This window comes from Prunus dulcis, chromosome 6 (genome assembly GCF_902201215.1).
Source record: "Prunus dulcis chromosome 6, ALMONDv2, whole genome shotgun sequence".
In the NCBI taxonomy this organism is placed as follows: domain Eukaryota; kingdom Viridiplantae; phylum Streptophyta; class Magnoliopsida; order Rosales; family Rosaceae; genus Prunus; species Prunus dulcis.
The window spans coordinates 581,223-605,678 of NC_047655.1; the positions used below are offsets into that span (position 1 = coordinate 581,223).

General features: G+C 36.4%; 4 protein-coding genes across 7 annotated transcripts; 3 read left to right on the forward strand and 1 right to left on the reverse strand.

The window, feature by feature from the left end:
- Positions 1–3,787: 3,787 nt before the first annotated feature.
- On the forward strand, positions 3,788–7,474 carry LOC117631314 (GPI mannosyltransferase 2). 2 transcript variants are annotated; one of them, XM_034364395.1, is made up of 8 exons: positions 3,788–4,277; positions 4,464–4,569; positions 5,104–5,196; positions 5,286–5,481; positions 5,730–5,908; positions 6,049–6,260; positions 6,638–6,807; positions 7,059–7,474. In XM_034364395.1, exons 1-8 carry the CDS (start codon positions 3,920–3,922, stop codon positions 7,224–7,226), a joined length of 1,482 nt encoding a protein of 493 aa, XP_034220286.1. In that variant the 5' UTR covers positions 3,788–3,919; the 3' UTR covers positions 7,227–7,474. The 2 variants fall into 2 exon arrangements, with proteins under 2 accessions (XP_034220286.1, XP_034220287.1); XM_034364396.1 differs by having other exon boundaries at positions 3,805–4,277; positions 5,742–5,908.
- Positions 7,475–8,897: 1,423 nt separating this feature from the next.
- On the forward strand, positions 8,898–14,542 carry LOC117631296 (extensin). 3 transcript variants are annotated; one of them, XM_034364369.1, is made up of 9 exons: positions 8,898–9,072; positions 9,531–9,840; positions 10,232–10,357; positions 10,488–10,527; positions 10,613–10,695; positions 11,852–11,929; positions 12,057–12,110; positions 12,324–12,458; positions 12,593–14,542. In XM_034364369.1, exons 2-9 carry the CDS (start codon positions 9,532–9,534, stop codon positions 14,198–14,200), a joined length of 2,433 nt encoding a protein of 810 aa, XP_034220260.1. In that variant the 5' UTR covers positions 8,898–9,072; position 9,531; the 3' UTR covers positions 14,201–14,542. The 3 variants fall into 3 exon arrangements, with proteins under 3 accessions (XP_034220260.1, XP_034220259.1, XP_034220261.1); XM_034364368.1 differs by lacking the exon at positions 8,898–9,072 and having other exon boundaries at positions 9,505–9,840; XM_034364370.1 differs by lacking the exon at positions 8,898–9,072 and having other exon boundaries at positions 9,726–9,840; positions 10,182–10,357.
- Positions 14,543–16,749: 2,207 nt separating this feature from the next.
- On the reverse strand, positions 16,750–18,212 carry LOC117631707 (transmembrane protein 45A). The gene has a single exon (XM_034364988.1). It carries the CDS (start codon positions 17,985–17,987, stop codon positions 17,037–17,039), a length of 951 nt encoding a protein of 316 aa, XP_034220879.1. The 5' UTR covers positions 17,988–18,212; the 3' UTR covers positions 16,750–17,036.
- Positions 18,213–22,955: 4,743 nt separating this feature from the next.
- Positions 22,956–23,851, forward strand: LOC117631408 (dirigent protein 22-like). Its single transcript, XM_034364547.1, has one exon. The coding sequence runs from the start codon at positions 23,026–23,028 to the stop codon at positions 23,608–23,610; it is 585 nt and encodes a 194-aa protein (XP_034220438.1). The 5' UTR covers positions 22,956–23,025; the 3' UTR covers positions 23,611–23,851.
- Positions 23,852–24,456: the final 605 nt, after the last annotated feature.

A 24,456-nucleotide genomic window follows, 5' to 3' on the forward strand; every position in this document is an offset into this window, starting at 1 on the left:
CCATGTTGATGATCAGTGGCGGATCCAGGATTCTCGGGCCAAGGGGTTACAGTGTAAAAACTTCGAAATTTTTTTAGAAAAAAACAACACTAGAAAAACAGAAAAATAGTTCCCATCTAAATTTCAATTGTACATGACGAGTCCTCTTTTAAAAACTTTGCATTATAGTTTCATAAATTATTTATTTTTTAATAATTTTAGGCACTTTTGTTTATGTCTTTTCTAAAAGAGAATATCATTTTTTTTATAAAGAATAAAATTATAATGTATAGAGACTACAATTATCTTTTTTTTTTTTTTAAAATGAAACAAACCCAATCCCCAACTTTGAAAAAGAAAATTATAAATAAAAAAACAAAAAACAATACCTCTCATTTTCTTTTTCAAAATAAAAAAAAAAACTACATATAATATAACATGTTTCTTCTTATTCGCTTCCCCCACTTTAATACTTCTAATATTATATTTTTACAGTGTTGCTAAACGAACCCTAAAATTATATGAATACACATTATGATCTAAGTATACTCTAATATTTAACTAAAAATGTAGAATTAACTAAGTACACCCTATTTAACTACCAAAATACCCTTGATACACCTTAATACACCACACCACCAAATTTTTCCAATTACCATGGCTTTTTGCTCTGAAACTATGAATGCACTGGAGGTGCGCCATGGGAGGAATTGCTGCATTTAGCTCATAGTCGTAGCACCAACGACCTTAATTTAGACTATATAAGTGACTATCATGATCCCCACTGAGATCTGTCTAAGAGTTGGAAGGTTTCAGACTTCCAGCAATACTACTTGACATTGGATAACCAGAATAATGAGGATGGAAGTCTTTAGAGGAACCACAGTAGAAATCAACCATGAAAGATGGTGCTTATATCCAACAAAAGACAAAACCTCCTGATTACAACCCAACCAGTGGTGGATCTAGGATTCTCGATCTAAGTGGTCAAAAAGTAAAAGTGTTGAAATTTTTTTAATTAAAAAAAAAACACTAAAAAGGATAAAGATAGAACATTTATTTAATTCTCCAAAAATTAGAATATGAGTACGTATACGGAAATTAAAATAATATATTTATTAATTTTTATAAATTGCTATTGTACTAATATATTAGTTAAATATGTCACTGGGTATAGACTAAAAGGTTTAATTAAAAAACATTTGGGCCAAACCTTTTAAAAAGACCTACAGGTTATTAATAAACATTTGGGCCAGACTTATACATGGCCCAGACTTTTTTAAAAAACCTAGAACTAGTGAAACGGTGAGTTTAAAATAAAATGAGGCATAAGCTAGGCAAATCACCAACATCATCTTCTTTGCTGCCTCTGCAACCCAAAAAAAAATTCAAGTCGTGGTGCTGCCAGATCCGAGCAGCTGCGTCTGGAAAAAGTTTAGAGAGCAGCGCAAGGCAAGCCCACAGGGGACTTTCATCGAGCACCTTGCACACAAGGGGTCGCTCAGCTAACGGCCAAGGGGTCGCTGGTGGAGTCCACAGCTAGATTTCCTGCATTCCAAGGGGTCGTGTGACCCTCTTGTCCCAACGTGCGTCCGCCACTGTTGATGATGTATGGCATAATTATCTAACATGCATGAAAAGAAGTTATTAGCCACAAAATCAGATGTAAACATTTGAAATGCATACCTCATGTTTTCATCTACACATAATGCATTTCAGATATGCAAAATTTCGGCAAAGTACAACTTAAAAGTTCAGTCACAATATAATATTTTAATATATATTATTTGCATTCAATAATGTGTATAATAAATGAATTTTGTGTGCATTATTGAAAATTAAAAAATGCGCGTATTAAACATGAAAAATTCGTACATACATGTTCAATATGAATATTGTACATTTTCTTTTCAAAAAACAGGAATTTTACCGTGTGGCTATATTATTTATTTTTGAAAAATTAAGAAAAACCTAGTATAGATGCCCGGCTATACCATTTCTTTTATAAATAATTAAAAAACAACCGAGTATAGCCGACATGCTATACTATTTCCGTTATTAAAAATTGGAAACAGCCCAGTATAGCCTTTTAAAATACTATTTCTTTTGAAAACCTTAGAAAAAACCGAGTCTAGCCGTTCGGCTATACTGTTTACTTTATAAAAAATTTGAAACAACCAAGTAGCTATTTCTATTATAGATATGTGTTTTATTCAGCAAAATTTTGGCAAAGTACAACTTAAAAGTTCAGCGACAATATAATATTTTAATATGTATTATTTGTATTCAATAATGTGTAAAATACATGAATTTTGTGTATATTATTGAAAATTTTGTATGAATACATGTATTAGACATGAAAAATACGTACGTACTTGTTCAATATGAGTATTGTACTTTTTTCGTTTTTAAAAACGTGAATTTTACCGTTAAGCTATACTATATTTTTAAAAAAAAAAATTAGGAAAAAACCTAGTATAGCCGTACGGCTATACTATTTCTTTTTATAACAAAATTGGAAAGCACCCAGTGTGCCATACTATTTCTTTTTAAAGTTGGCAAAACTGCGTATAGCCGTTCGGCTATACGATTTCTGTTTTAAAAATTAGGAAAAAAAACGTAATATAGCCATGCGGCTATACTATTTCTATTATAAAAAATTTGGAATAAACCCAATTTAGCCGAGCTTTTAAAAAATATTTCGAAAAAATTTTAAAAACCATAGTTAGCCTCGCGTCTGTAGTATTTAATAAAAGTTCAGTCACAATATAATATTTTAATATATAATATTTGTATTTAATAATGTGTATAATACGTGAATTTTTTGTGCATTTTAGAAAATTTTGTAAAAAAATGTGTATTGAACATGAAAAATATGTACGTATATGTTCAATATGAGTATTGTACATTTTCTTTTTTAAAAACATGAATTTTACCATGTGGCTATACTAATTATTTTTTACAAAAATTGGGAAAATCCGGGTATAGCCATTTCTTTTTTAAAAAATTAGGAAAAATCTAGTATAGCCGCACCACTATACTATTTCTCTTATAAAAAATTAGAAAAAGACAAGTATAGAGGACCGGCTATACTATTTCTTTAAATAGAATTTAGAAAAATACCTGTATAGCCGCCCGCCTATATTGTTTTCAGAAACAATTTGGAAAAATCCAAGTATAGCCGCATTGCTATACTATTTCTTTTATAAAAAAATTGGGAAAAACCCAGTATAGCCCTCCGGCTATACTATTTCTTTTTGAAAAATTGGGAAAAAACCTAGTATAGCCGCCCGGCTATACTATGTCCAATTATGAAAAATTGGAAAAACCTTGTATAGCCGTTTGGCTATACCATTTCTTTTTTAAAAAAATTAAAAACTCGTGTATAGCCGCGCGGCTAGACTATTTCTTTCGAAAACATTGGAAACGGGGTATAGCCGTGAGGCTATACTATTTCTTTAAATAGAATTTAGGAAAATACCAGTGTAGCCGGGCGACTATACTTTTTCCACAAAAAATTTGTAAAAATCCCGGTATAGCCATGCGGCGATACTATTTCTTTTCGAAAATTTACGAAAAGACCTCGTATAGCCGGCCGGCTATACTATTTCTGTTATAAAAAACGGGGAAAAAAAAACCCTGTATAGCGGCGCTAAATACTATTTCTTTTGGAAAAATTGGAAAAAAAAACCCAGTATAGCCGGCCGGCTATACGATTTCTTTGATAAAAAATTTAAAAAACCCAGTATAGCCGTTTGGCTATACGCGTAAATTAATCTAATAGAACATTACCGACATGTGGTCCGGTGTATGATTACTGAGACCTTCGTAGTTCGTACGACATGCCGCAAAAACTCTTCCCGATTTCTGTTTTCCAGTCTCTGCAATTCCATCTCCTTCTCCAAGCCTTGACCCCCACAACCTCTGCAACCAAATTCAAATGACTCAGACCAAAACCTCACCGAAACTCCACCATGAAACCACAGTAATCAAATCAGCAATCATATCTAGACTCATAGTCTTGACTCTGATCCTCCTATGGCGGACCCTCTTGAGCCCCTACGACACCTCCGCCCCCATCAACCCCAATTGCCTATCCAACAACTCCTCACAACCCAACGTTGATCTTCAACAACAACAACACGTTCTCTTGCCTTCTCTGGGTTCAGCTATTGAATCCAGCATTGTCTGGGATAGTGTCTACTTTGTTCGAATTGCACAATGTGGCTACGAGTACGAGCAGACCTATGCTTTCTTCCCCCTCCTTCCTCTTTGCATTTCACTGCTATCTCGCACAGGTTTGGTTCAGCTTTACCAGTTTTTCAGCGATACCTTTTTGGTAAATTTATTAGTTTTTTTCATTTTTAAGCAATACCCTGTTGGAAATTTGTCAACTTTAAGCATACCCAATTGGTGATTTTGTATCAGTTTGTTGATGTTTGAATGGGTTTTTTTGTTTTTTGAGGGAGTGCTTTGTGTTTCAGTTTTGGCGCCGCTGGTTCCAGTTATTGGGCAAAGAGCTGTATTGGGATTATCCGGCTTTGTGATCAATAACATTGCCTTTGTAATTGTGGCGGTTTATTTATACAGGTGATTTGGTTGGATTTTTCTAAATTCAATTTGACTCAGTAAATCTTTATTGGGATTAAAATTATTTGGTAGCTTCAAATATGTTTTTTTCCCCTACAATAATTAGCTTTACTTGCACCATTTTACAAATGAAAGTAAATACCTTTCCTTCTATGAGAGCCTTATTCTTTTATTGATAATTGAAAAGAAAGAAAGAAGAGATATATTAGAATCCAGAGTGGAGAAATATAATCTTTAACCGCGACCAGGTGTGGCCATGAATTAGGAGGTTCATAGGGGTGAACTTGCATATGATATGCTATGTGGTGCCGCACCATTGTAAGTTTTACCTTGTGTAGGACAGCACTGTCCCTAACTTAACCCTTTTTACTTACCACCCACTTGGTGCCAAGGAGATTTTCCTTTGACTACAAGTATCTACAACTGCTTAGCCACTGCTTCATTGTTCTGCGCTTAATAATTTATATTGACATTTTTATTTTTATTTTTGGTTTTAAACTTTTGATTGCTGTTCTTTTGCTGTCACTTTAACAGGCTTTCAGTTATTATTTTGAAGGATCATGACGCAGCATTGAGAGCTTCAATTTTGTTTTGCTTCAACCCAGCTTCCATATTTTATTCATCAATGTAATTTTCTTTTCTTTTTCTTAATTCATCTGAATCGATACCTATGAAATTGAATTAAACTGAGGTCTTTTATGTGCTTTCTACTGCAGATATTCCGAGACTTTGTACGCCCTATTTTCAGTTGGAGGATTGTACCATCTAATATCTGGAAAAGATGTTATTGCTGTTCTTTGGTTTGCCCTCTCGGGATTTTCAAGGTCCAATGGAATAATCAATGCTGGTTATTTCTGTTTTCAGACTATGCATCAGGCTTATGATGCCGTTTTCTTGAGAAAGCGTGCTTTTGTAGGTTCCAAATTTATCTTTCCTCTATCATTTAAAACTGATACATGCTAAAGACTAAGCTTCAATGTTCAGTCAGTTATTTTGTCTACCTAGTTCCATGATATTAAGCTTCAATCTCCTGATTATCGGCTATTATGTATGCCATTAGAATATTTTGTAGGAGCATGTCAATTATTTAGCGCAAAGCAAATTTTTTGTTTGTTTTTATGAAGAAGATGATCACTTAGTAAATTTCATTTCTATGCTAGTTGGCATTGCAGGTTGTTGTTGGTGGAGCTCTGCGTTGTATATGTATTTTTGTTCCTTTTGTTGCATTTCAAGCCTACGGATACAACAATATCTGTCTTGGACATCTTCCAAATAATATGAGTCCCTGGTGCAAAGCAAGAGTACCTTTGCTGTACAATTATATTCAAAGTCATTACTGGTAATTTGATCTTAAACCACCAATGCTTATTCATCAGGCTATTACTCATTATTTCTCTTGTTTAGCTATAAAAAATTTGGAAGTGGAAAGAGTTATTTTTACAAATTTATACTTATATTGATGCTTTACCTTGATGGCAGGGGAGTCGGTTTCTTGAGATACTTCCAAGTTAAACAGTTACCAAACTTTCTGCTGGCATCGCCAATATTGTCTCTGGCACTTTGCTCAATTGTCCATTACGCAAAGTTAAAGCCTGAAATTTTCTTCTCTTTGGGTTTCTGTGCTCCTCCTGAGCATAAAGATTCTGCTGCTGTGTTCTTTTCTTTTGCGGAAAACTCTTCCAACAGTCGGGGTATTACTTCTAAACGGCACTTGTTTGTGATTCACTAGTTGACAACTTGACATAGTATTTCTGTCATTGATATTAGTTATTAATTATCTAAGATTGGTATATTTATAGCCTATTCTGATGATATAATAATTTGTAGGTAGTAAACTATTAGCTTATTGTTGAAATGCACCGAAGGGATTCATTCATTTAGGTTATCATGTTTTGATCCTTCATATCTCCACTTTAGTATCTTGCACCTGTACTATGATCCTAATCAATATGTGTAGGCGCATCTTGTTATATTATGCATGACCTAATCATTACTATGGGCATATTGTTTTTCTTCCATTTATGTTGCATTTCAAGACTGCATAATCAATCATTTGCAAATGTAACAGAAAATTGCAATCTCAAAGCAAGGAAGCAAGTGACCAAAGATGGTACATCTCTACTCCCAGAAGAATATAAACTATCAGCAAAGCAAGGATATTTGTCCGCTGCTGTACTTCCATGTATTCTACATTTGGGATTTATGGCAGCCACAGCATTTTTTGTCATGCATGTGCAGGTTTGACTTTATTTCCTCCTAAATTCCTTAATTTGCTAAACAATATTAAGTTAGCAATATGTGAGAAATGTTAAACATCACCTTAAATTATGGTTATCAGTATTCTCCTTGATTGGATCAATATAATTCTGTGAAAATAAATGACATGGAAAGTTTTCTTCAAAAAAATTGGTGTAAAGATGCTACGTTTTAACCAATAACAGTTCTGTCTTCACTATGTATCACTACTTCTGATGCTTCATATTTGACAGGTTGCGACTCGTTTCTTATCTTTCAGCCCTCCTCTGTATTGGTTTGCCTCATATATAATGAAATCTCCTGGTACTGGTAAGAGATGGGGATATATAGTTTGGGCATACTCTGCAGCCTACTTTCTTCTAGGAAGTTTGCTCTTTTCAAACTTCTATCCTTTCACTTGATAGTGTTCAGCAATGTGGTGGCCCAGATTGAATTTGCATATGAAAGGAGCTATATTAAATTGTTGATTTATTGTTTGGGAAGTTCCTGCTTACTATCTTTGGTTGCCTGCCCCTGTATCATGTATGTATGTATTGCGTGACTGGGTTAATAGGTGGCATTTTTGTTCTTTTTTAAATGTTATATATAGGTGAGCTTTCTTGATATTAACCTTGAGAGATCTGTAACAAGATTTGTTGTTGCTGCAGAATTTCCTTTCCTTCTATCACCACTATGATAATGATTGAAGAAGCTATTCTTCCAGTATCTCTGTTGAAACAAAAATATTGTTTTCAAGAATAGCCATCGCGTATTTGAACGGTTAAACATACTTTTCTTTTCCCCACCGTATCATTAGAAGAATTAAAGTTTAGAATGAGATGCTTTTCATTTGCCAAAACCCCAAAAGAAAGTTTTGCTGCTGAGTGTACGTACTTCCTATCTACCACTTCTCTGTATCTTGAAAATTTAGGATTTCTCATGTTTTTTTGGCCCGAGTGTTTCTCAGCACTTGTGTTATTGAGCTGCATGCAATACACAGAGCAGTCGTCAATTACACACAATAAGTTAAACAAAAATATTTTGTCTACACAATTTTTAACTCTGAGACTTGTTTACATTCCCAAGTGGAGCTGAGGCGCTATTACCCCAAGTTTTTGTTGACCTTGCTTGTAGTGCGATGAATTATTCTAACCCGATCGATTGTACTGCGATGAATGATTGAAGACAGTATAAGATCACTAAGCGCAGTAATAAAATGCTTAGTGGTGAAAATGACGCTTTACTTTATGTAAAAACTTGATTTGGTTACTAACTTATTAAGCTCATGGCTCCATTCACCACTTTTGTCTTGTGAGCTAGAAAGCTGCCACATATACAAATAATAGCTCATAATTCAATATATAAATAAAAATAGATATTTATAACAAATCCCATTTTTAGCATTATATATAACACTAGAACCTATAAATTGAAAAATAGATAAAAAAAGGGCCGTTGTCCTGTTTTTTAAATTTAAATGATGTGTGAAATATCATTACTACCCTTGCAATATGATTTTCAGTGATAAACTTCGGTGGCAGTGTTGTATTTTTTTGGCTTTTCAAAACTTGAATTTTTCCCTTGAGTTTCTTTATAATTTAGGCCTCATTTATGGGCTTATATGTAAACCCTCTAAATATAAATGGTCACATTATGAGTAACGAAACCAATGATTTAAGATTATTTTCTTCCTGCTAACAGGATCTAGCCCAATAGAAAATGACATTCACTTGCAGATCAGAGGTCTCAGGTTTGAAATCCTATGACATCTTAGTTGTGTGCGTGTGTGTGAGAAATTCCCCTCTCATATAGTTCTAACTATCGCTTGTATTTTTATTTTTTTATTATAAAAAGTGATTATTTTCTTCCTCTTGCCTTTTTCTTTTTCCAAGAAAAAAAATATAAAAGAAAAATAATTAAGTGATGGTGGGCTGGATGAGCTGGGCTTCGGCCTAAAGTTGAATGGCTTGATTCATTCACTTGGTTGGACTGAGGCCAGGCCCATCTGGATCCCACCCGATAAGTACGTATCGAGTCTCGGCTGAGTCGACTCTCGCGTTGGTTAGTGTACGCTGTAAAAACACTCCATGGAAAAGAAGTTGCCGTGCTTTCATTTCCATTACTAAAAGAGAGACTTATCACTTGACAGTAGAGCAGAAAAAGCAATTGGGGTTGAGTCCTCCATCCTCTAAAACGCAGCGTTCTGATCTTCTCTCTCCTATGCACTCCTTCATCTGAGAAAGTAACCTCTCCTTAAACCTTATTCAGGTACTCTCTCTCTCTCTCTCTCTCTCTCTCTCTCTCTCTCTCTCTCTCCCTCTGTTATCTGTGTGTGTAATTGGTGTGTAATTGTACATGTATATGTTAAGGCAGATAGGGTTTTCTGTTGTTGAAGAACATTTTATTTGAGTGTTGAGAAAGCTGAGGAAAGGAATGGAAAAGAAAATGGAATTATTGGGGTTTATTAAATGGCCCTTCTTTTTTTTGTTTTTCCATTTTTAGAGTTAAAGAAGTTCTTTGAATTAAGTTCAGACCTTTGCAGTTCCCTTCAATTCCGTGATTTTGGAACTTTTATTTGAGGGATGTTCTTTTTCTTTGATTCTTTTTGGTAGTAGGGGATATTAAGATTGTAAAATAATCATCACTTCCAGTTCCATTCATAATATAACTGCCCCAGTCTTCTTCCCATTTGAACTGTTTGGTCTTTCCATGGGAATGGAGAACAGGATGACTGCAAAGGTTGAAGCTGCATCTTCAGTTGAACCTCACAGTGTTGAGATGTCTGGGGCAACTATTTCATCTGCAGCATCAACTGGTACTCAAAAGGTCTCTATGTTTGCTGCTAAGTCTGGATTTGTTATACCGAAAAACAAGCTGTCGGGCTCACTTGTACCCATCTTCCGCGGAAGTAAAAACCTAGGCGCCAGTGATGCAGTTAGTGGAGAAAGTAAGAAACAGATTCAGAGGAAAACAAAATGGGGCCTTGATCTGACGCAAGATGCTTCCGTAAGAAAGGGAAGAGCCTTAGCTTATCAGGTATTGTTTGGATTGTTTGCAAGTGCTGTCTTGTCATCTTTCTTGCGATGCTATATTATTTTCATAGTGCTATGATCAAAATATGTTCCTGATTTATGTAACCTTTTCCTACTTTACTTTTTTATGTTTGTACAATGTCAAACGTGTCTAATTGCCTCTTCCCATCCCAATATATTTAAGACTTTCAAATTTATGGTTTGGAGGCTCTTGTTGCCCCAGTTGTGGGAGGATTAAATATTGCTCTTCTAGTGGCAATTCATGGTTTCCCTTTTCCACTGGGTAATAAAATGCTGGTCCGTGTCTTCTGTGTGAATGGTTCACATGGAAACATCCCATTCCAGGTGCCACTAAGTGATATTACTGCCTGTTTGGTGGTACAAATTTTGAGCAGACTCGGGTGGATCAAATTACACAACAGCTGAAATCTGGAATGTCAGAGGCTGAGAATGATGAGGACTTACCATCAGCATCTCAAGATCCACACCACAACTCCTCTAGGCATCAAATTGACAGAGAGGTAGAATTCAATTTCACCTTCCCTTACAGTTGCCTATCATTTTCTGTCATTGATTTGTTGGGCACTCTATGTTTCTACATTGAATGATGTTTCAATTCTTAAGCACTGATAGTAATGTTCGTCGATGTAGGACGTAGAACAGTTGGAACTTGAAAAGCGAGAAGTCATAGGTGTGTTTGACAGCTTTCTTAGATTATACCTTCCTGTGTGTTCTGTTGTGCATTGCATGCTTATTGTCTTCTTGATGACATTCAGGTGAAATATTAAAGTTGAATCCAAGTTACAAGGCCCCACCTGATTATAAACCTTTGTTAAAAGAGGCCACTGTTCCTATTCCTGTAAGTTTTGTTCTTGTTCTGCAATATATGCAACACTTTTCTAATTAACTGTTTCTTCAAGCTGTATCCAAACTGCTGAGAAGAGTATATGGTATTTTTGTCAAGGTGTGTGAATGTTCTCAATCTTAGTTGTACTGATTAAAAAAAGAACTTACCAAAAACGAGCCATGTATGTGTAATTTTAATCTGGACTCATAAGCTGTAGTGTGATCTTGCATGTTCTTGTAAAGAAAGACTTCTACAATGATAAAATATGGAACTTGAAATCTGACAGGTTGGCTATAATTTGGGGTTTGAGGGGTAAACAATAGGTCACAGAGTAATCTGCCTATATTTTGAGGAAGTCTCCTATTTTTATTTTATGTTGAAGAAGCGGTTAGGTGCCTTGGCTCAAAAAGGGTCTGCACTTTTGTTCCACGGGGTCTGGAGTTTGCTGTTGTCGAGGGCCCTGGGGGTTCTTCTTAGTAGTGCGTTACTACAAAGATTTGGAAATAAATTTTTAAGGCTGTTCGAGAAAACACGATTGCCTGTGACTTAAATTGATATGTGAATCCTAGTTTAAGTTATACGGTTAAGAAAAAGGGTCAAATAGATGACTGCAAGTGGCTGAGATGAGCTTTGTTGAGTCAAGCTGTTTTTTTTTTTTTTTTTGGGGTGTAATGGCTGGGCTACAGAATAGTGGCCCTCTCTACTTCTAGACCCTTCACCACCTTTTCCCTTCTTCTTCATCAGAAGTCAGACTAGGTGCATGCTCTCTCTAATTGAAAGGAAGAGCTACACTTGACCACAATAACTGGAAATGAATTGAGGATGATTGTACTACAGGAACATCTTGATTCTTGAGTGACCAAAAGAAAGACAGAGTAAGGCATATATATTTATTGCAACTTATGGACACAGTATCTATTAATCTGGTGGAATGTTTAGATTTAATCAGTTAAGCATATTTAGTTCCTTCTTTTTATTTATTTTATTTTTGTGATCTTGGATATTGGTGTTAGTTTGGAATCTGGAGAATGTCGATCGTAAAGAACTTTTTGCACCTAGAGACCATGTAGTAGAGAGCTCGAGTCAGCATATATGGTCTTAAATTTCATGGTTTTCTGAGTCAGCAAGTATTAGTTCCGATGTTTAGATGTGGTTAAATGCTTTTCAGGTGAAAGAATATCCTAGATACAATTTTGTTGGCCTTATATATGGTCCTGGAAGTGATAATCAGAAGCAATTAGAAAAGGTAAGAAGTTTGTGGTAATGCTTATGGGGTTTATGCCAAACGCTTATGATTGCCATGTGCATGTGCTGATGGTCTTTGTGCCATGTGTTTTCTCCATGTTATTTTTTGATCGATCAATGCAAATAAGGAAACTGGAGCCAAGATTCAAGTCTATGGTACCAAAGCAGGGACAGGAGAGAAGGTAAACTATTATTCAGTAATATAGAACATTAAGGAATTCATGTCAAGATAAATATCAGAGTTGTCATCACCATTTTACCCAATTTCGTATTTTCTTAAACATATTAATTTGCACAGAAAACATCGGTTATGTACTGGTTACTTCAAGATGTAACATAATGCACATACATAGCTGTATTGACTTTCCCCCTTTTTATTCTTTAACTTATTCCAGGTTGAAATAAAACCATCTGATGGGAGTGAAGTCCAGGGTGGATATGAAAAGTTGTACGTTCATATATCAGCTGACACATTTGAGAAAGTAGATGCAGCAGTTGCTGTACTTGAACTGCTAGTGACTTCTGTATCCGTGAGTTACATTATTATTTTAAAATATTTTAAGAAGCTTTATATACACCCTAATTTCTTATACCTTTTTTCTTTTATGTTATTTTACTATCAACTTTACGGTGGTGTTTTCTTACTATCATTACTTCCATTTAGGGAAATCTGGCATCAGTTTCTGGTGATAATCCTCATGCTCCTAGTCAAGGCCCGGACGCTACCAGCCCCAATATGGTTCCTACTATGTTAAACCAGGGAATTGTGCAACCAGTGGCAGGACCTACACAAACTCCACCAAATGGGCAGTTTCAGTACCCTGGTCCATTTTTCTCTACTGGCCCCTCTTCCACTCCAATGAATATACCTGGTTACATTCCACTCGATTCTTCAAGACCAATTTTCAACAATCCTTCCTATCAATCAACATCACCCTTCAACTCTACACACTTGCCTTCATTATTTGGGCCTCCACCAGCTCTTGTTTCCCCTAGACAAAACCCACCAACACAAGTTTTGCAGCATTTGTATATGGCTCAGACCCGCCCTGGTTATGTTGGCCCGCCAAGAAATCTTTCTTTGATGTCTCCCCAGCCTTCGTCAGTTCAAACTAATATTTCAGCTCCACTCACATTCATGGGAAACCGACCCCCACCAACAGGCCAACCCTCTAATATCGGTCCATTTGTGCAACATGTGTCTAATCATCCACATGGACCTTTTGGGAATTCTACTGGATGGTCAAGCGGAGTACCTGCACCACAACCAGGTCTTGTGTCTATGCCACCACCTTCAAATATATCAACGGCCAATATGGTTTCTTCTGTTGCCTTTCCGCCTGGGCCTTCCACTCTGTTATCAAGTGCTCCTGTAAACCATGCAGCACCAAATTTTACTTCTATTCCACGGCCTCAAGTGGGAATTCCTTCTACATTAGCAGCTTCTATGCTTCCAATGCCTGCAGTTGCACAACCTAAACCATTTATGAGCCCTTTATCAGGTTCTGTTCCAGCTCATTCAACAGGACAAGTTACATCTCTAGCCCCATCTATGCAACCAAGAGTGCCAATTCTTGTTACTGGAAGTGTTCCGAATTTCACCCCCCCAAAACCTCCAAGGATGACAGCTCCAAGCCCTGGCGATTTCACTTTTCAGCCTCAGCGGCCACCGAATCCATCCTTCCAACCAGTTCCCCAGCCAAGCAGTCACTATGCAGCACACAATGCTTCTCCTGCTAGACCAATGGTTCCTCAACCATCACCTCAGGCACCGTCTTTCCAGTTGCCTGTGCAAAATATGACTCCGCAGCTGGGAAGTGAGGTGTTATCGAGGCCACAGGTTGGTGACCACATGGGTCAACCTCCATCAGCTCATATATCTACTGTTCCCTTTGCCAGAAATTCAACTGCCATCTCAGTTCCTCCCAGACATGCAACATTTCTAGACACCAGTCCTGTTGCACCTAGGACGCCACACCTGCCAATGAGACCAAGGAACTTCAATCCAGCCCACCAAATGCCCAATTTTCCCAATCCTCTGCCCCCAAGGCCGGGAAATCATATTCAAATTCAGCAAAATTATCCTGCTCACTCGACTCGTCCTGAGATGCCACAGGCTCCAAATCAACAGTTCAACAACAATCTTGCATTTGCCTCTGGTAAGCCAGCGTCTAGGCCTGGAGGACAGCAACTTTATGATCCGTTCTCGCCCACTTCCATGTCTACTGCAACTCAACAGCAGGGAGGCAATCCAGCAAAGATGGGAAAGTAGGAGAATCATCCATACTAGCGGCATTTGTTGGCCTTGGTTGGAGAAAACTAATTTAGGATTTAGTGAAACAGATAACCAAACGAGAATTTAGTTTTTGTTAGTCTGTAGAGGTCATATTGAAGTGTTCTTACTGTAATCTAATTTCTGATAGGATAGAGCTTCCTTACCTTTAGAAGCATATTTCCTCACATTTGTTTTACCAATTGATCTGTTTCCCTTCCCTTTTCCGTCTTGTGTATCCAGTCCAGGTGCCAAATTTGACTTGACTGATTTTGATTATGTAAGACAAGTATACAATTTTAGAGGCAATAGTTTTCACTAATATCATATTTATTCTCAACACTCTTGAATTGACATTTGGCATTTTATTTATCAACCAGTTACAAAGAAATTTCACATTTCTCCACCATGGACTTGGTATGCAAAGTCAATGTTGATCATCTGCGGGACCAGACAAACAACCAGTTACAAAGAAATTTCACATTTTCACACCAAAAAACAAAACAAAAATGCCATGACACAATTTCTCAATGATTTCGTTACTTTTGACACTTAGAGAAATCAATTTGCTTCAGTTAAAGGAGGGCCTAAACCTAAATGCTATAATTGTGGTTCTAATTCAAAGTCTCCAAGTCTTTAATTAGTTAATTGTTCACTCATATACCATTTTCTTCATGGCAAAGTTTCTCTCTCATCATCAAGAAGTCCCTTGTAATCTTCTTCACAAAAGTAGTGGTAGTTAAGAAACATATAATATAAGTACGTAAACTATAGTAAGTAATCATCAAGGAAAAAAAAATAAAAAAAATAATGTGAAGCTTATATTGTAGCTACATACATATATATACAAGTATAGGTTTGTTTTCTTCACGAAAAGGAAAAAGTTCCAAAGGGTGAATAGCATTTCGCATCTTCCAGGAAGGAGCTGAAAATAGTCCAATTGTACTCATCATACATACATAAGCCTTTTATTTATTAATTTTCTTGTGTTGAAAGTAAGAAAGCGATATGCCTATACTCAAGAGGGAGGGAGGGAGGGAGGGCTTAGAGCTATTATCTAACGTGCCTTCCAAGTTATTAATTTCATTAAAGAACACATCACCCATGGGCCATGCATAGCATATAGATACAAAACCAGCCACGCCACCACGTCATTGAATTGAATGTTAAGGAGGTTTCATATTTTGTTTCCATGGAAACTATGATAACACAATTGGCTCAATCAGAATATTTCAGAAAGCATATATTAAAAGCGAAAGCATGATCAGAAAAAGGGATGTGACAGCAAGGCTTCAGCTTCCATTCCATGCACATGCAACTTACAACCAAGCTTATACTAGTTTTATATTTGAAGAAAACTAACAATGTCATGTACCGTCAACCAACCATTTCTTCTCAAACTGTTATTTATTTAAGGTGCTTAAAATACATAGAGCATTCAAGCGTTAACGGGTTAGTAAGTTAATCAACAATCACAAGTGCAACCTTTAGGCTATTATTAATGATCACTTATATTTGACAGGTGTGGCTTAAGAAGTTTATAATCATGGTTTTCCAACTACAAGTATGTTGCTTTCAAGAAACAGTAAGTTACAAGGACAATTCCACAAGCCAGAATATATTTATTAATTAAAAAATCTGATTTTTTTTAATGGGAAATTAATCAGATTTATATATCATGCTTAATTCATTGTAGCAATGCCCAACCTCGTTCGTTGGCAGAACAAATACTTTTGATCCATATGGTCATGCAGAAAGTGCTCCATTCATATCGAAGGGACATTTTCATTTCATGACCCGTGTTAAATACTATCATCTATGCACATGTAGTGCGTGGGGTTATTGTAAACGGTGAATTGTTCATACGAGCTTTCTCCACTTACGTGTGGCTATTATCATACAAATAAATTACCATCATACTTAAAGAAACTATGATGAGGGCCGATGTGGGGCGTAAGCGTTGAAGCGCTATATTCCAAACACATTAACAAATAACAAAATGGAAGAAATGCAATGCATATATCCTCCATGCCCATGGTGACAAGAAAATGCAATGTATTTTCCCCATGGGTGCAAATTTTCTCTATCTGGTATTAATTTATTATAGAAATGGGTAGACTTTAGGACTGAATGGATTTGATTGCGCACACCGTATGGTTATGAGAGAGGAGAGGGGCCAACAGCAAATTTATTTTATCCAACTCTCATGGCTGGAGGAGCTTGGCACTTGCTTGTCAAACTCAAACACACAACACAACACAACACAATACAATTACTTTGTTAGAGTCACAAACAACCAACATCATCGTCTTATTAGTAAATTACTTGTGATTAATTATAACATTAGACTTAAATTTCCGGAATGTGAAGGTTATTAATTATTATCAAAGCTGATGCTGCTTAATTAGATATAAATCACATTGGTTGAGTTCAAGGCAAGGTGATATATAAATCTTTATGATCATAAAACAAGATTTTCTTTTGGGAAAAAAAGAAAAAGAGAGCAATCGTTTGAATTAATTCAAATGGGATCCTGAAAATGATGTCCAAATCAATAACATGATAAATAATTCATTCAAAGATATAATAAAATCAAATGAAGATTTTTTACAATTTAATATATAATTTGGAAGATAGAATAAATCTTCTTCTCTGGCTAAAGCTAAAACCAACAATTTCGCCACACACATATATATATATATGCATACTTTTCCCTCCCACACAAATCCCTGTCTTAATTATGGTTGGCTTAATCTATTATATTCCACCAACCTAATTAATTTTTACACGCATACCAAATCACACATCCATGTGTCTACCTTCGCACTTTTTCCGTCTACCTTTCCATATCTTTGGGCACAAAGGTTGTTTTTTCCATATGATTTATAAAACTCTTTGAGTCTCCAAGCTTACTCTTCTTTTGGGATTCAACATCATCAGCTGGGTCATCTTCATCTTCTTCTATTTGCCTTGCCAGTGAAAAATAATCAACCTTTTCTCCATAAAATTTAACCAGTGCCAAATAGAAGGACACCCCAAAAATTGATACTCCCACCAAGAACCAGCTAAATTGAAGGTTCACTAAGGACTTGGCTCTGTGAAGTGCCTCCTCTCCCTGGCACCTAACCACAAAGTGACCATCCTCCGAGTTCATGAAACAACCTTTTGGCATCAAGTCAGGTGTCCAAAGCATGAAACCCATGACCATAAGCCAAAGACCTTGGAAAAATATGCTTAGTGACCTCACAAAGCTGACCAAGAAACTCTTAGGGAGACCAATTCCCATGAGGGTTGTGGCGAAAGAAACAAGAATCACAATCTGTAGAAGCATGTGGTATTGGCCTTCAGGGCCCATGTGATCAGCAGAGTGAAGATGAAAGAGAAGAAGCTGCTGCCCAAAGGCTATGGCTCCAAGCAGTTGGGTCAAACCATATTGGGCTTTTGGGCCTACTTTGTCAAGAATGATTGCAAAAGCTGCATAGACCAAGAAAGTCATGGAAATTGAAGCGTGTTCAAAGTTGTGAAGATGGTAGGAGGGGATGGTTCCATCATCATCAAGAGGTTGGTGTTTATGTGGGCTTATGAAGAGTTCCATGGCAATGGAGACAAAGGATCCTCCCATGATTACGATGAGCTCCAAGTACTTGAATTTGGAGGTGGGAAACCATGGTGGAGCTCTGTAGGAGTTGGGTTGGTGAAGATGGAGCTTGATGTGATTAAATAGGTGCCATAAGCCAATGAGAAGAAACCCCAATCCTGGTATAACATGCCCAACTAAACTGCCCATCAAATTCCAACAATGATTTTCTCACAAACTCTAAAAATTCTTGCACTAATTTTGCTTTTGAGAGAGAGAGAGAGAGAGAGAGAGAGAGGAGTTGAGAGAGGCAGGGTTTGCTTGTGTTGTTGTTGTTGTTTAAGGCTTAAGGGAAAGGAAGGGAGGGAGTGATGGAGAAGGGTGGCAATTGGGGAGTGTGGTTTTAAAGTTTCAAGAGGGGGGGATTGGGTTTGAACTTTGAAATTCCAAGGGGTCTAGAGGCTTCGAAGGGGGTTATGAATTTTGAAGTACTTGTTTGGTGGCTTGAAGACTAAGAAGAGATTAACAATGGTTGACCAATGACCCTAATTAATTGAAGGCTCCAAGAATGACATGAGCAAGGGCTGCTGCTTTCTAGAATGATAGGAGCACAACTTTGGTTTTTCATTTCAATCCACTTTTGAAATGACAAAGTTGCCACTATTTTAATCTTAATTTAAAAAAACTGGTTTACTCTATTTTTTTAATGTTTTCTTTATCTTGTCAATGAGGAGAGACCCAACTGAGCAAGAAAAACAGTCCATTAAAACAGTGGTCAGGTGAAAGATGCCTGCAATTTAAAGTTTTCTGGCTCTTATATTTAACTCTAATTTTCAGATTGCCTGAAGAAGACTAATGCCAGGAAAGGAAATCATTTTTCCCACATAAAATACAACGGACACTGTATATAATATATTACATCAAGGGCATTGTAGTCATTGCAAGTGAGAGGGTGTTAATGTTTGGGCACTTTGGCTATCCGCAAATAAAATATAGAACAGATTATGGGAATTCTGGTCTTGTAATTTCGTACGTACCACTTTTGTTTGAGTTCACATGTTTGGTCATCCTTCTTCTTCTTGCACGAAACTAGGAAATTTCTTCATGACCTATTGACTACGTTGGCATGTATAGCCTGCAGGAAACATGAGTTACTTTATGCGCTTCAAAATTGGTAGATAATGATGCAGTTGAGTAAAGTTTAAGAAAAATTAGGTTTTAGACATAATTAACTTTATTAATTAGTTTGTAAGATATTGAATATTTTGGTTTTAGTTTTAATATCTAGGAAAAAACTACTATTTTGGATTAGCCCAAAGAGAGGCCCAGATTCGTTGGGCCAGGTAAAAAATAACAACTGATAAGACAATTCTACCCTTCTGGTACAATTCTACAATGGCACATGTAGTAATTTTAGGGTTGTTGGATGTCCTTTTGGTAAAATTAGGTGGCTTTGGTTTTATATTAATTAAGCAAAATTAATTATCTTTCTTCCAAATTAGTTAAGTTTTTTATGGGCTAAAACTAAAGAGCCCTAAAGTTTAAGCTAATTGGCCAAAGCAATGAGCTCGCTTTTTTAGTTACATTAATTTAGAATAGTTAGACTACCGTTTGTATAAAAAGAAAAATACTGATGAAATATAATAAGTCAATGACAAATTAATATGTCATTGAAATCCCCCAAAATATTCTTTCACCAAAAAAGATTAAGAGGGTGTGTCATCACTTGTGTCATTTCTTCAATAAAGATTTAGGGGATCCCTATTCCCTCCTAAAACTATATGCACCTTGCGTGTGCTATGCCACTACCATTGAATTAATTATGATAATGGCTCATGTCCATATATTTTTGTCCAAAATAATTATGATTTTTTCTTTCTTATCCTTTTATGAAGTTGGTGGAGCTAGACTTCTTTCTGCAGTCAAACAACAAAGATAACCCCTAACACCTCCAAAAACCATTTATTTTTTATTTTTGGGTTCGTGGATTTCAATTGTGAAGAGAAGGCTGGTAATTAATGGTTTATTTGGTTTCAAGGGGACGAAAGACACAAAATTGTAGGGTCCAAACATGGTATAAGCTCCAAGGGAGGCTTGGGACACAAGTTTTCTTATGACACGCGTTGCTGACCCAGCTTCCTCCTCTTTTACTATGACTTTTTTCTTTTTCTTTCACAAATAATTAATTAAACATGTGCGTGCCACGTACCTTCTCATTTGCTTATTGCCCTAAGAAAACTGCCAAGGACATATTTGTAATTAAGGGTATAATAATCTAACATAAGCAACTTGCTAATAAGGGGCTTTGAATCTCAGTGCTTTTCAAAAGTGAAAGATTGAAAGGGACACAAATGAGAACAACGACGTTTGGAAACAATCATAGCTTATTTCTCAAAATTTTGGTCATGAGAAACATGCAATCAGGTCAATGCAAATGTTTTCAAGCGCGGCCTTGGATTTAAAGCATATTCCTGCTTGGGTTCGATCAACTCAAGGGAATAATCATCAACCTCTTTTACGAACACATTTACCGTAATTGGTAATCATTTTGATGTATGTATGAATCCTACAATGAGTATAGACGGTAAATATAACACATATATAAACGGCTGACAATTGATCATATATAACACAATAAATTTAACATTACATAATTAATTTACAATCATTCATACGCGAGCAAAGCTCATACAAAATAAAAAATGAAAATTTTGTTTTAAGACCAAGTTGCGGGAAACTTGAGTTAAGTACATGCATTAGTAATAATGTTAGAATGACAAATCCATAAAAATAATAATATTAACTCATTGGGTTTATAAGCAACCCGCTGCGGTTTTCATGATTTGAGTCACCAATGACGTTGAGACAATCTTGCAACGACATGAATGTATTTTATTATTAAAATGAACGTCACATTTTCAATAACTTAATTATTATTAGGTATCAAACTTTCCCATCCAAATTCCAATGTCAACACGCATATGCTTATGCTTATAATTTATAATAAACTGCCTAGCTGCCTAGCCGCCTAGCTTGCTACAGGGTTCGTGTGATTGAACCCTAACAAAACCTTGCTGATAACCGGGCCCTTTCCATTACTTGCACCTTGCAAGTTGCATGCATGGGGAAATTAGGTCAGCTGTTCAATTCAGACCACGCACTTTATTTAACATAGAGAATATGGTGTGGGGAATGAGAATGTTCCATAATAAAAAAATATTTATGCCTCCATCCAAAAAGCACAAATGGAATGGGCATCCCTCCAAACGAATAACTTTTTCCCTCGTGAAATTTTCAGTAAAGCTTGGGTTCGATTTCACAATATGAACGCCAGCTCTGCTTGATCAAAAGTATCATATTCATATTTTGAAAACAATTTAACAAGCTCCTGCTCTCCCGAGGTCGCGTGTTCGTGTTCCCTTTCTTCGAATATCGCTTGTATCATAAAACCTTGAAATATAGCAAAATGGGTGCGCTAATAATTTTACCTATTGCATAAGGGCATTTTTCGTGGGTTCAAAAGTAGGCCTTGACAGGATTAAAGTGGGCTTTTGATGGTTAGCTTAGCTCAAAGAAACGAAGGCTACAAGTGGGCTGAAGAGAAAGTTGCCTTTTGGGCAATGTTTTAAAACATATGTCCGCAAATGGGCTTACTAAGAGATAAATGCTGCTAAGCCCACAAACTTTTATTATTTGCGCTGGTCTCCGGACAAACTTTTCATATTTGCGTTGATTTGAGGTTCTAATTATTAATATTAATATGCTATTTCGAATTGTTGAAGAAATCATAAGACAATGTGCCATTTTGCTTGTGATTTTGGGCTGTCCCCTTATCTGAGAAATATTTTAGAAGTTTTTCCACTCATATTTTTACCACAGAACAGAAACCTGCTGGTTAGTTCACTCTTTTGCTACAGTTGCAGGTGACCTAAAGACGTGTGATCATGACTAGATTACCACCCATCTTGGCTACGCAACTAAGTCATAATTCTGTCTCGTGTTTCGCTATATGTTCCAATTTGTGGAAGAAATCATTAGACAATGTTTCCTCTCATGTTTGCTTGTGATTTGGGCTGTCCCTTCTCTGTGCAATGCTTTAGTAGTTTTTTCCTCTCATATTATATATACAACAAAAAGCTGCCCAGAGGTTCACTCGGTTACATTTAAAGGACCATTTTCACTGACCAGCACCAGTTTCCAAGCCAACATTCTGTGGTTATGATGATGGAGCTTAATGGCAGCAAGTGAAGCCATTGATGATTGATGGCTTCCTTCACTTCTACTCAATGTTAGCTTGGAATCCCTCCCACCGTGAAAATTTGACTCAGAAAACTTTTATAGTAAAAATAAAAAACTGCATTATTTTTCACATAGATAAAAGTCTTAGGTTATATGATGATGATGCTGTCTTTTATGGAGGAGCATCTTATTGCCGGTACATATACCAAAGAGAGCTTTCTTGACACATTGGCTAAAATGGTGCTATCTTTTGTGGAGGAGGAGAGCAGCTGCATATGTATGTATGGTTTGAAAAAGAGTTGATGTAGAAAACTTTTCTTTTGTTTTTTATAAATATTTTTTCCTATTAAAAGACAGAAACACTTGGCTCCACCAAAAATAGGAGTTAGGTCCACCAACCCAAAGAAGACTTTCTGTCATCATCGCCATACACACGGTATGATTCCAGAAGGCATAAATTTACATCCAAGTTCCAAACCCTTCAATACTTCAACTAGATGGTCTATTTTTTCACATTCGACTTACCAAAAAAAAAAAACACTAAAAGGTCATTGGTTTCCTATTGACCCCAAAAAATAGGTCATTGTTTTTTTCTTCCTTTCTTCTTTAATTACCAAACCCTTCTCATAATTACCCTCACCACTGGTGGATCTACAAAAGCGTAAGGAGGTGCAGTCTTACCACAAGTTACTGCAAGCACAGCACGCAGCATAGCAGGTTGTTGGGTTGTTTAGAGTTTAGTCATTTATAAAACTAATTAAGCCCCAATTTGGTTGATTAATTAACCATTTTATACAATGTGCAGTCTCACCAAAACGAAAAAGCAAAAAGCAAAAAGGCCAAAGAAAATGTGGCAGTCTGTGGTTGTTGGTCATTATGATGATGAAGACCCAACTTGGTCAACTAAAGTTTCAACCTGTATGGCCAATTCCACTATATATGTGGACACAAAGAAACTACCATTTGTGAACCAGAGGTAGTGATCAAATTCAAAAGAGATAAAGCAACCATGGCCAAAACACCTTCTTCCATCTTGGCTACCCAATTCATAATTCTCTCTCTTCTTTCTTCACTTGCCATAATTTTGGTCCAAGGAGAAGATAAAGGTTTTGTGAGATCCCTGGACCCCAAGCTTTTGGGGCTCAAGAAAGAGAAGCTGAGCCACTTTAGGTTTTACTGGCATGACATTTACAGTGGTAAAAATCCCAGTGCAGTAGGAGTTGTGAGAGCACCCACCAATTCATCAACCCTATTTGGTTCAGTTAGCATGATTGATGATCCTCTGACTCAAGGCCCTGAGTTGAGCTCAAAATTGTGGGGAAGGGCTCAAGGGTTCTATGCATCTGCCTCACAGCAAGAAGTAGGCCTTCTGATGGCTATGAATTTTCATTTCATTGAAGGCAAATACAATGGAAGCACCGTATCTGTGCTGGGAAGGAACCAAGTTTTCAACAAGGTGAGGGAGATGCCTATCATTGGAGGCAGTGGGCTTTTCAGGTTTGCAAGGGGTTATGTTGAAGCAAGAACTCACTCATTCACTCCAAGTACTGGAGATGCCATAGTTGAGTATAATGTCTATGTGCTGCATTATTGATGGCTTCTTTGGTCTTTTTACTCCTTTGCTTCTTCTCTTCTGAGGAGATAGGCTCTAATTATGTTGGCCACCACCTTTGATTATTTTAGGTTTCAGTGGGGTTGGTTTCTTTGTTAAGTAATTGCAATCTTGATTTTATCTTCTATGAGTAATTTTCTAAGGCTATGCATATATAATGTATTTGGTTGGTGTTCAATATCTCAGCAGAATACAGATAATTAAAATAAAATAAATTATTGAATTTCTTTTTTTTTAGCACAAGTAGCTAAGGGAATAACTGTCTGTATTTGTCAATATATGATATATCTAATCTAATTAGCTCCCATAATAAAGACCAGGAAGGCTCATTAGGAAGTTCAACAAAAGAAACTATTTAGAGGGCAGAAGTGAACCATTACGCGTGGCCCAAAGACACCTTGGTAGTTTTCTCTGCTTCTTTGGACACATACTTTTAAAGAGAGAGACTTTCATAACTCTTTTGTTATTTTTAATCTTTCGTGTGTTATTGCATTATTAGTTCAGAATGACAAAATATTGTTGTCCACGTTATATGAAACTTTTTCTGCATACCTTTAGTACAATGTCATTATTGAATGGGTATATGATTTTTGTCACATCAGAATCAAATGAAAGGGGTTGGTGTCACCAACCCCAAACCCAACCTCACGGAAGCAGGTGGCAGTGCTTCTAAAAAAAAATTCATACTAAACTATTATTGTGTGGTAAAAGTCTAGTCAATGAGACAATGCCAACTTGGTGTGAATAATATACAAATAAACCCTAACATATGCAACACACATTGCATTTTTAATTAGTTTAGGACCACATTTCTCGTTTCTTTGTCTA